General features: G+C 46.4%; 1 protein-coding gene across 1 annotated transcript in view; it reads right to left on the bottom strand.

Moving 5' to 3' along the window:
* Positions 1-5,686: 5,686 nt before the first annotated feature.
* GALNT10 (polypeptide N-acetylgalactosaminyltransferase 10) overlaps positions 5,687-12,151 on the bottom strand; it is a 225,075-nt gene continuing 218,610 nt past the window's right edge. Inside the window, 2 exon segments of the mRNA XM_036848411.1 lie at positions 5,687-9,754; positions 10,247-10,396. Coding sequence (XP_036704306.1) covers positions 9,596-9,754; positions 10,247-10,396 — 309 coding nt within the window. The 3' untranslated portion in view covers positions 5,687-9,595.

The raw sequence follows: 12,151 nt of genomic DNA, 5'->3' as shown, positions 1-12,151 counted from the left end.
ATCTATTGCTAGGAGGGATGCAAAGTGGTGACACCACTTTGGAAAAACAGTTTAGCAGCTACTCAAAATGTTAAACATAGAATTACCAGATGACCTAGCAATTCCACTTTTGGGTATCTACCCAAGAGAAATGAAAGGGTACATCTACACAGAAACCTGTACATGAATGTTCATAGCATTATTCACAATAGCCAAAAACATGGAAACAACCCAAATATCTATCAACTGATGAATGGATAAACAAAATTCTATCCAGAAGATGGAATATTATTCATCTATAAAAAGAAATCAAGTACTGATACATGCTACAGTATGGATAAACCTTGAAAACATTATGCTAAGTGAAGGCCAAACACAAAAGGTCATATATTTCATGATTCTATTTATATGAAATGTCCAGAAACGGGAAATCCATAGAGACAGTAAGATTAGCAGTTGCCAACGCCTGAGGCTTGGGGTTGGGGGGCCGGGGTGGGGGGTGACCGCTAATGGGTACAGGGCTTCTTTCTAGGGGGACAGAAGTGTTCTGGAATTAGGAAGTGGTGATGGCTGCACAACCTTGTGAATATACTAAGAACGTTGTATTATACACTTTAAATGGGTGAATTACAGCTCAATAAGGCTGTTTAAAAAAGGAAGTATGTGTATCATTAACTCTTTATAATTGATATAAAGATAGAAATAATTAGATTTCATGTGGAATCAAAAAATGGTACAAATGAAATTGTTTACAAAACAGAAATAGAGTCACAGATGTATAAAACAAACTTGGACGGTTACCAGGAGGGAAGTGGGGGCAGGGATGAATTGGGAGATTGGGATTGACATATACACACTACTATGTATAAAATAGATGACTAATAAGAACCTACTGTGTAGCGCAGGGAACTCTACTCAATACTCTGTAATGACCTCTGTGGGAAAAAGAATCTAAAAAAGAGTGGATATATGTGTAATTATATATGTATATATGTAATTTTTGTATATATGTATAATTGATTCACTTTGCTGTACAGCAGAAGCTAACACAACATTGTAAATCAACTATACTCCAATAAAAAATTTTAAAAGATAACATTTTACTGACTTAAAACTGGAAAAAAAGAGAAATAACTAGATTTATTGAAAGGAATGAATCTTTAGCCTCCACTGGATGTTCTTAAGCCTGCTTTTTGATTTGTGAAGGAAAACAATCAAATTGAAGTTATATTAGCCAAGACTGGATATATATCATCAAAGATTGTGTCCAAAAATGCAAGTGTAATTGGAAGAGTTATACCATATTTTAGCACCTAGGAACAGATGTGCTCTGTTGACAGAATGCATTTGTTGTTTGACTTTTGAGATTAGTCACATTTTCAGAAATGAATTTATGTATGCATGTAGGGGCCTGTGTATACTCTGTCATGGGGAAGGCAAAAATTCCCTTAGCCCTCTCCACTTCTTTCTTTAATGCTAGGTTACCAAGCAAGTTTCTAAGGAATAATTCAGCTGAGACTAGGAAACTGCATGTAATTATTTGCCTCCCTGGAAAATTCTAATGCCCATGAAAAAAATCAAGTTTTGATTTATCCATCAATCTTCCGTGAGTGTGGTCAGGAAGAAGCCCCAGAAAGCTGTTTTATTTTGGCCCTCATTAAATATGCAACTAACAGTGACATAAATCATGAGTATTAATAAATCTCACAAAACGAAAATTCCAGAGATAGATAGGTATTTGGTTCAACAATAGCTCAACAATTTCCAAAGGCCGAATCAGTTCTGCTAAGAGCTGGGGATAAAATGGTGAGCAGTACAGAAAGAGCATTACCCTCATGAAGTCCAGTGGAGGAGAAAGACATCAAACACCTAAATGAAGGAATAAAATAACTGATAATTAAAATAATCCTCATTTGCTAATTTTGTGTTTGCAAATTTGCCTACTCACTAAAATGTACTTGTAGCCTCAAAACCAATACTTGCTGCACTTTTGAGGTCACTTCTGGACGTGTGCATGTGTAGAGTGGAGAAAAATTGGAGTCACCCACCACGCATGTTCCCAGCTGAGGTCAATTCAGCTCTCACACTGTAAACAAAAGTCCTTCTTGCCATCTTATTCTGTGTTGCACTGTTTACATTTTTGTGCTTTAGTTGATGGCTTTGGTTTAAAATGCCCTGTAAGCACAGTGCTGAGGTACTGCCTAGCGTTCCTAAGCACAGAAGGCTGGGATGTGCCTGACGGAGAAAAGATATATGTTAGATAAGTTTCATTGAGGCATGAGTTATAGTGTTGTTGGCTGTTGAGTTCAACGTGAATGAATTAATGATCTATATGAAATGAAGTGTCTTTAAACAGAAATGCACATAAAACAAGGTTATGTATTGATGGCTTGATGAAAATGTGGTGACCAGAGGCTGGCAGGAACCTAATCCTGTGCTTCCCCTAGGAGCGATGGGTCTGTATTCGCTCATTTGGTGTCCATGGTGACTTTATAGAACGAAACTGCTGTGAATCACGAGAACAGACTGTGTTATTAGGATAAGTGTGAGGAGGGGAGCTACAGAGGTGCTGAGAATGAGTGAATGATGTGTTTGGGTCTGTTCTTGACAGAGAAGCCTCTGGGGTGAGGTGACAGTTGGGCTGAGACCCAAAGGGTGAAAAGAAGCTGCAGAGCCTCTTGGGTGAGGTGACAGTTGGGCTGAGACCCAAAGGGTGAAAAGAAGCTGCAGAGCAGGTGGAGAACATTCCAAGCAGAGGGACCAGCGGGGTCTGGAGGTGGGAAAGCCTTGGCCTGTGTGGGCACCTAAGCCCTGTTAGGACGTGATGGAGAAGCAGGCAGGGGCCAGCTCCAAAGGACCTTTTGGGCCTGGCTAAAAAGTTTGGGTCTTATTCTAAAGGCCTGGAGTAAAGCTGCAAGCTGTGAAATAGTGCAAACTGCAACCTGTAGGCAGTGCAGCGGGAATCAAGTTATTCTCTTCTCACCTGTCTGTGTCCTTGTTTGTTCTCATCACTAGGCTCTAGAGGTTGCAGGTGGTCCCTTATTTACCTGTCTTTTTCCAGGGCCGAGGACAGAGCTGGGATAAACCACTCTGGGCACAGAGCATGGACCACCACGAGCCCACAGTACATGTTTCAGTATGGTTTGTTGATTGAATTCTGCAGCTGTAGCTGTGAAGCAACCGTAGCGAGGACTCTCCTAGAACCTGGACAAATCTGGAATTTCGGCCTCTGCCTCCCAGGCTGACTGATAGGCCAGCGGTGGGGAAGCTGAGCTCTCAGCTCCAGCAAAGGCAGACCCTCCATCCCCTTCTCCCCATCCCCAGGCAGGAGCTGGCAGGAGATCAGACGCTGCTTCAATTTCAAGTAGCTCATGAACGAAGGCTGTAAAGTTGCTAAGAAACCTGCTTTTTCTGAGGGCTCACCGTGTGTTCTTTTGTTTCTATGGCGTTGTGTGTGTGAGAGTGGGTGTGAAGTGTGCCCGGGGCTGTCACCCTGCCAACCTGAATCAAGTCAGACTTGAAGGCAAGAGCCGCAGGCCGCCCTGAGCACCATTTGGGACGCCAGGTATTGCCAAGCTGGGCAGCCCAGGCATTGAGGGTGAACAAAAGAGGAGCCAGCTGCCTGAGGCCAGAGATTGGCGGAGCTGTGAGCAGCTGCAGGAAGGAAGCTTCGGATGCCGAGTCCTGGACCCACTTCACCTGAAGCCCAGAAGCTCGAGGGTGGGAGACACCAATAATAGAACCAGGAGGGGATCCCATCCCGTAGCTGAACTTGGAAAATAAATCCTTAACACGATCTGGGCCATTGCAAAATACTGGATGCAAGATTTGTGGAACTAGAATATTCCAGGTTGACCGTTATCTAATTTGCTCCCCTTCTTCTCATGGTTGTAAGGAGAATCTGAGGCCCAGGGAGAGGAAGGGACTTTCTCAAGGGCAAATAGCATATAACAAACATAGTAGAACTCACTATAGGATCTGTGGGCTGTGACTGGAGGAAAAAAAGGCCTGAAGTGTAATCTGAAACTAGATTATTCATCCATTTGTCCATTCATCAAATACTTATTGAGTCCTAAGTGCCAGGAGCCCCGAAGTCCCAACCCCACCTCGAGAAAAGGAAAATGCAAACCTTTGAGCACACTGGCAAATTCTCTGAATCTGTTTCCCAATAAGTATGCCAACAACACAAAAGAGCTCCCACTGTGTGTCTGGCTAAGCGCTTTTTTACCTTGAATTCTCCTCTTGCTTGCAGACTTGGGAGGATGAGGGGCTAAAACGGATGAGAAACGTGATCTTCTCCCCTCCCCCCCTCAGCTGTCAGTGACTTTGAAGAGGCACCTGAGGGCCAGTTGCCCTGGATTTGTTTCTCACTCTGCGGGCTCCAGGTGCCTAGTACGTGCCTAGCACCTTGAGCAACTCATTCCTGGCTCTAGACGTCCGTCAAAGGCACAACTGACGCTCTCACTCTGCCCAAACCCTTTAATGGTTCCTGCTGCTTTTAAAATAAAGATCAGAGACTCGGTAACACGGCCCCCGCAAGGCCCTGCAGGGCCTGGCTCGGTTTGCCCCTCCTTCTCGTCTCCTCTGTCTCTCCCACTCTGCTCCAGCTCACTGACCTTCATACCTGTCATGCTCGCCCCACAGGGTCTTTGCCCAGGCTGCCCCTACACCTGGAATGTTCTTCCCTCCCTTTATTTCCTAGTAAAATCTTTTTAAAGAAACCATTAAAATGTTTAGAATTCATGGGTGATAAAAGATTTTTCAAACAACAACAACAACAACAACAAAAAACACGAGTTACAAAAGACAATATCTACCTTCCTGTTCCAGGGCACAAACCTGCCGCGGTGGCCGGCGATCAGATCCCCCTTTCTGTTCATCAGCCTTCTCCAAGCCACGGTCCACAGCGCCCTCTAGTGGGCTCTGAACGACAGCACCAGGTTCTGTTCATGGCCTCCTGCAGCCCCACTCCAAGACTCAGCCACAGGAGCACAGGTGGAGCTGGAAGCATCATCAAAAAACTCACTTCACTGTGTAAAACTGGGACCTAGCTAGGGGGCAGGATTTGCACAAGATCTCACCGAGTCTGTTGCAGAGCCGGGGCAACCAGTGTTCTTTCCACTCCATGGTATTACATAATCGAATACTCAGAAGCATCACAATGCTTTGGTAAGCAGGGACTTGTGGCTCATGGGTGAACATAAGACATGAGCTAAGCCTGTTTCATATTTTCACTGAAATCCTCCACTCGTGGGTGTGGTCTTTGGGTGTAAGACCCTTTGTGGGCTACCCCGCCTAAGTCTGTGAACTCCTTCTGTGCCTCCAACACGGGAACTCCTTCCTGCCTCAGGGCCTTTGCACTGCCTGTTCCCTTTGCCCGGAATGCTCCTCCACCAAACTGCCTCTTGGCTCATACTCCCTCCTCATATCATCCATCTCTCACGGAGGCATTCCCTGAGTATCCTACCTCACACTGATCCCTACCCCAGTCTCTAAAATACCTTGTTTATATCCTTCATAGCCCTATTCACACCTGAAATCATGGTGGTGAGTTGTCTGAGGTCTGCCTTCCTCTCTAGAACGATGGCTGTTGGGAATTTATTCTGGACCTAGCGGAGGCCCTGGGCACTGAGCGGGTGCTCGACGAATACATGGGGAATGATGGACTGGAGAATGGCGCAGCACAAGGAATTAGCCAGAGACCACATTAGAGAAAAAGTCTGGAGGTTTACTCAACAACAGTCACAATCACAGTTGTACATGGTAAGTCAGGTCTTCACAAAGGCTCACTTTTCCAGGCAGGAGATGAGAGGTTGGTGGTCTCGAGCTTTCTCTATGGAATCCCAGGTCTGACTTCTCAAATATTCCTTGCTTGGAATCCCTTTGGGATCCACCTTCAAGCCTGTAACAGAGCAGGACCCTGACCTTGTTGGCTGGCATGGCTGAATCAAAGCCATTTTGGGAGTGGATGTTAAGAGGACCTTGTCGCTTGGAATGTAGGTCCAACTCCCACCCCAAAGGTGACAGTGGGCCTTGGCTCAAGATCAAGTTTGAACAAATATATTACTTGGATTTTCACAAAAATGCATCAGTTGAAAGCAGAAAAGAATTCCAGGACAGAACTCACTCCTTGCCCTTCTCCCACACTTAGAAATCTTCAGAAAACTTAATTAAAAATGCATTGCCTTCTAAGAATTACAAAGGATCACCCAATCTGTGCAAACAAGGGATCCCTGAAGCAAGGAGTCCAGATTTCTCAGTTACTACTGTAAAGTGCTTCGCCACTCTTTTGAAACTTCAGAGACGAAAAGTAGAGATGCACAGAGAGAAATATGGTGCCATCTTCAAGCACATCACCTATTTCTTAAGGAGAAAAAGAAATTCAACAGGTGGCGAATATAATGTGGACTTTGGGAATCCAACAAGATTCAACAAGAACTACATCTTCAACAAGAACGGCTCTTCCTCCCCAGGTCCTAAGGTTGTATCTCCCATTAGATCTCTTTTGTGGATGTACTCCCTTCTGCCTCGGAGCTATTTCTTCCAAAAATAGGGAACTGATAGCTCCTGGACTGTTTTAAAAGTTGAAAGCTCCAACTGGAAGCACAAGGTGGAATGGCTTTTCACACATGTGCCTGCACGCTTAGCCACCTGCTCCAAGGCCTTGTACTGACAGTGAAGATGCTCTCTGCATTCCGAAATGTTTCTGGAGTCCCCCTTTGGAAAGGCTGCTGGTGGGCCACACAGGCATGATACTTTCTAGCCATACCCTGTTTTGCGACCTCATGCTCAGAAGAAAGGTTTTAAAGGAAAAAGTGTCCACATTCTCACCCATTACCTGGCTGACAGCACCTCCACAGGCTCCTGGCTGTTTGACTGACCATCAGCCGGGGTGGAGCAGGGACCTGGATCCTCGAGCCAGGTGGTTTTCCAAAATGAAGACAGAACAGTGGGTGGCTAGTATGTGCGTTCAGTTGGCCAGTTAACAAATGGACTTCTCTCCTTCCTTCCTTGATTACAGGCTATGTCAAGTCTCGGCACCTACAGATGTGGGCTCAGCAATTACAAATGCCAGAGTGCTCAGAGGACCTGCCCATCCCTTGTTGAGGGTGCAAAACCAGACTCAAAAGGAGAACCAAAGGATGGAAAAGAGGACGACTGAGGACTGCTTGCCGCTGCTCCTGCTATCCACATGCGTCCTGTCACCCACTTGGAGTGGGACCATTTGGAAACCTAGCCAGTGCTCCGCACTCCACCTGGGCGTGGGATTGGGGGCTGCAGGCGTGGCTTCCAAACAGGGCCCTCTCCCAGGGGCTGCTGAGGCCCTTCTTGGCCACAGATTAAACGAGCCATCCAGTCACCCTTTAAATTTGGGGTGTTACTTGCATTAAATGGAATAACTTCTGGCCTCTGGCCCTTGGGAGGCATTGCTGTCTCAGATCCTGCTCTAGGCCCAACGCCTCCTGCTTGAAATTAGACATTAAGACACACACACCTCATCCAACAGGAACTGCACACACCACCAAAAATGTTTCCCCTCCCCCCAACCCCGCCCCTTTATGTCTAGCAAGGCACTAGGAAATGATTCAAGTTTAGGGATTGGCTGTACATTTGCATTTTTTCTTTTTAAAAGGCACAGTTTTTATTTTAATGATGCTGAATTACTCTCTGATGATGAATCCTAACTCAGTTCTCCCAAATTGCGACACTCTTGTTATCCTAGATTCTGGAATGGGTCTCATCTTTGACTCCTTCCTACAGAAGGCCACTTCTAAAGATATAGACTCCCTTGGAAAAGACACCAGGGATCGACAAGCAGGCTTTGTAAGCACGGGGCCGCCTCTCCTGCAGGCAGGTGGCCAGAGCAGGGCTTGTGCTGAGGCAGAAGTGGAAGTGACACTTTGCCCGCTGCACGCTTAATCGGGGTGGTGGTGGCCGGGAGTGTTTACTTCCCTCCCCAGATAATTGACAGCCTTGAGATCAGCCAGCATCTCAAAGGCAGATTCGTGGCTCTGCTCCCAGATTTATGTCTCAGTTATTTCATTGGTAAATAACACAATCGAGAGGCTCAACTCTAATTGGAATACTGATTCAAGGACTTCCTGGGCTAGCTGGCAGAAGCCGTGGGCTGTAGACTGCGATTTCCATTTCTGAATCAGTGGGTGGCAGGCTGGTTACAGAAACACTTCCTATTAGTTTGGGAGCCCTCTGGGAGGCTGACACATAATTAACAAAGCAAAAGGTAAACACAAAGGACCGGCATGGAGCTAGGTGCACGTCTGTTCATGGGACACTGGGATCTGTTCTCCACTGCAGCTGTGACCATGGTGGCAGGTGGCAGGGCTTCAGGTCTGGGCTGAGGACCGTGTCACACCAAGGCCTCCAGTAAGAGCTGATGGACACAGGTCCCCTGCCCCCTCCCCCAGCACCACCAACCTTGGACTTCACAGATTGTCTCTAGGCTGGGGGCTGCCTCGAATGTTTTACACTTGGCTGGCTAATCACAGCATCCTAGAAATCCATATCGGATGCTAGAATACCAGAATCCTATGTGGCATTCTAGTTTGTGATCACAGTACAGAGTTCTTTAAAAGTTCTAGGATTCCATATGAGAACCAGAACCACGATGAGTCAGAGGCTAGGCATCGTGCCCACGGTCCACCCTGGGGGCCTCCGGACCTCACACCTCTGTTCCTCTCCTGAGGCAGGCAATTGGCCGAGAGAGAGAGAGAGAGAGAGAGAGAGAGAGAGATGGAAGCACTGATGAGGGAAATTCAGCCAGAATTTCTAGTTTGGAGGTCTTTTACTGGGCCCATGCCACAGGCCCAAGGCCATCTGAAACACAGTCCTGAAAAGCTGGTGGCTGGGCTGTCCTTGTGCCCGGAGAGCACTAAAATGGGCATTTCGAGTACCCTGAGAGCAAGGGGAGACATCCTGTCTGTCCACGGCTGCAAAGGAATATCTGCAGGTCGCGCTGCTGCCCCCAGGCCTGGCAGCTGGCCAGTGGTCAGTACTGAACACTCGGAGGGCCCGAGGCATGGCTTTCGACTACATCTCCTGGGGCTGTGACAGAGAACAGACGCTGGGCAGGCAAAAATTCAAAAGCTGAAACCAGTGGCCCCAAGAAAGACTTTTTCCCTTCTGCTGCAGATGGGTGGCACTGGTGCTAAAAGCTGCCCCCCCTACAGACAGAATTTGCCTCTCTCTCTGCAGGACTGTCATGTATGAGCCACCTGAAGGCTAGGCAGCCTCGGAGGACTCCTTTTAGGGTGGTCTAGGGCTGCCCTGGCAGTCCTCCCGCATAATGCTCAAGGGAACGTGGTGACAAAGTTGAAAAGGCTCTCCTGGATTTCCATGATGCCACCAGGGGTGCAGCAGGCTCTGCTCTTGAGCGGGGCCTCTTGTGGGGTCTGCTCTCTATCCCGCCTCCACCACTCGGGGCCTGCAGGGCCAGGCAGACACCTGGCCCAGCTTCAAGCGCCCCCTCTGCCCTGGCCCGGCTGGCCAGCAGCTTTTATGTGACGGAGTCCGCAGAAGCCCTGCCTCTCCTGGGAGAGGGAGGCTGCAGTGAATGCCGGAGAGGACCCTGCCAGGCCTGCCACGGGAACGTGAAGGCTCAGTTGCTGTTGAATTTTTCCAAGACTGTTGAGTTGGTGTGTTCAAACAGCCACTGCTGAGTGGGAGAGGAGGGGTTGCAGGTGTTCATGAAGATCCTGTGGTCACGTTCACTGCAGTCCATGCAACTGCCGCTGACGGGGTGATACAGGGTCTGGTCCTGCAAAACAGGCAGGTTATCAGCCGGGCCACGCTGGGGAGGTGAACAAACAGCAGCAGCGGTAACAGCAAGGAGGCAGGGAGGCTCGCAGACCTGTCTGGCTCTCCTCTCGAGCACACAGTGGGCACTGCCCGCCTCCCTTGCAGCTGGCCTTGTCACGTGCCTGAGCTGTGCCCGCTGGGATGCGGGCGGAAGTGATGCCTGCCACTTCCGGGCCGTGGCCCTAATCACTGCCCATCTCCAGTCAAATTTCATTGGCTTTCAAGGTGGTTTTTTTTTAAGAAATGGGCTCAGCTGCCAACATTTAAGATTCTAGAGACTTCAAATAAAAAGCTGAATTTCTGCTTTCTCTTGATGACTGGAGAGTCGGGCATGGTAGGTCTGTGGAACAAATGCGTGAGGGAGGGGCTCTGGGGAGCAGGAGTGAGGCACCACATTTTTTTTTTTTTTAAATTAAGCAGGCTTCCCTGTTCCCCCCACACCCTGTCTTACTTTGCGGTACTTCCACAGCTGGTTTCCCTTCATGCTGTGGCAGTCGTAGAGGGTGACGGGGCTGGTGTGGGAGATGGCGTCGAAGCAGAACTTCTTGGTGTGCTGGGGGTCTCCAGGCCGGATGTCCTCTCTCCAGGTGAAGGTGAACACCTGTACACACAGGCACATCGTGACGCAGGCAGCAAAGTTAGGGGACTCTCTTTTTTTGTAATTATGGGGAATTTTAAACACAGGGGTCCAGAAAAAAGTTTATTGACCACACCTGTCCCAGTGACCCAGCTTTGAGGATTACCAACTCACGGCAAATCTTGTTACAGCCTTCCCCTCACCATATCCCACCCACACGTTATTTTGAAGCAAATCCTGGACATCCTGCCACACCAGGTGTCATGACTTCAGTAAATGCCACGCTAACAATGAAAAGTTATCACAGAATCTTCCATGTCATCAAATATCTTGAGTTCAAGTGTTCTCAGACTGCCTTACACGTTTCTTTTCACAGTCAGTCTGTTTGAATCAGGATCCAAACCAGGTTCACATATTGTATTTGGTCGATAAACTTTTTTTTCAGCAGCTTTACTGAACAGTATTTGGCATGCGATAAATTGCCCACATTTAAGTGTACAGTTTGATACGTTTTGACATAGTTGACACCCGTGAAACCATCATCATCATCAAGGTAGTGGACGTATCCATCACCCCAAAAGCACCCTCACACGCCTCTGTAATCTTTTCCTCCTGTCCCTCTCCACTCCTCATGCCCCTAGGCAATCACTCCTCTGCTTCCCATCACTAGAGATTAGTTCACAATTCTTGAATTTTATATAAAAGGAATCAGAAAGTATGTATTTTTTTGGTCTGATTTATTTCACTCAACACAATTCTGTTGAGAGTCATCCATGTTATAACAACATTTATTAGTAGTTCATTCCTTGTTATGGTCAAGTATTATTTCACTGCATGGTACTCAGTTTACCTGTTCTTGGACATTTGGGTTGTTTTCAGTTTTTGGTTACTTTGAAATAGAGCTGCTATGAACACGTGTGTACCAGCCATTGTATGGACGTATACATAATTTCTTCTCTCGTGGATAAATCCCTTGAAAAGGGATGGCTGGATCCACGTGTAACTTTCCAAGAAACTGCCAAACTGGTTTCCAAAGTGGTTGTACCAGTCGCATTCCCACCAGCGGTGTGTGCATGGTTCCAATTCATCTACATCCTTGCCAACCCTTGGTATGGTCAGTCTTTTTAATAGATTATCATTTTAATTTCCATTTCTCTAATAACTATGAAGTTAAGCATGTTTGATGTGTTTATTTGCCACTGACATGCCTTCTTTGCTAAAAATGTCTGTACATACCTTTTGCCCATTTTTAAATTGCATTGCTTATTTTCTTATTAAGTTTTGAGAAATTTTATACTCTAAATATAAGTTCTTTATCAGATATATGCTTTGTAAACATTTTCTCCCTGTCTGTGGCTTGCTTTTCTATTTTCTCAACAGTATCTTTTAAAGAACAGAAGTTTCTCATTTTGAAGAAGTCCAATTTATCAATTTTTTTCTTTTATGAATTGTCTTTTGGTGTTGTATCTAAGAAATCATGGCTTGGGTTACCAAGGTCACAAACACTTGTGCCTATGTTTTCTTCTAAAATATTTTGTTTTAGGTTTTATGTTTAGGTCAATGCTCCATTTTGAGTTAATTTTTGTATATAGTCTAAGGTATTTATTGAAAAAATTTTTTTGCATATGGATATGCACCACTTGTTGAAAAGATTACATTTTGTGCACTAAATTTCCTTTGAACATCTGCAAAAGTTGGCTGTCCACATACGTGTGGGTCTATTTTTGGACTCTCTATTCGGTTCCATTTATCTTTCTTTATGTCAATATGACACCTTTA

Source organism: Balaenoptera musculus, chromosome 3 (genome assembly GCF_009873245.2).
Source record: "Balaenoptera musculus isolate JJ_BM4_2016_0621 chromosome 3, mBalMus1.pri.v3, whole genome shotgun sequence".
NCBI classification, from domain to species: Eukaryota; Metazoa; Chordata; class Mammalia; order Artiodactyla; family Balaenopteridae; genus Balaenoptera; species Balaenoptera musculus.
This window is presented reverse-complemented; position numbering and strand designations above follow the sequence as displayed.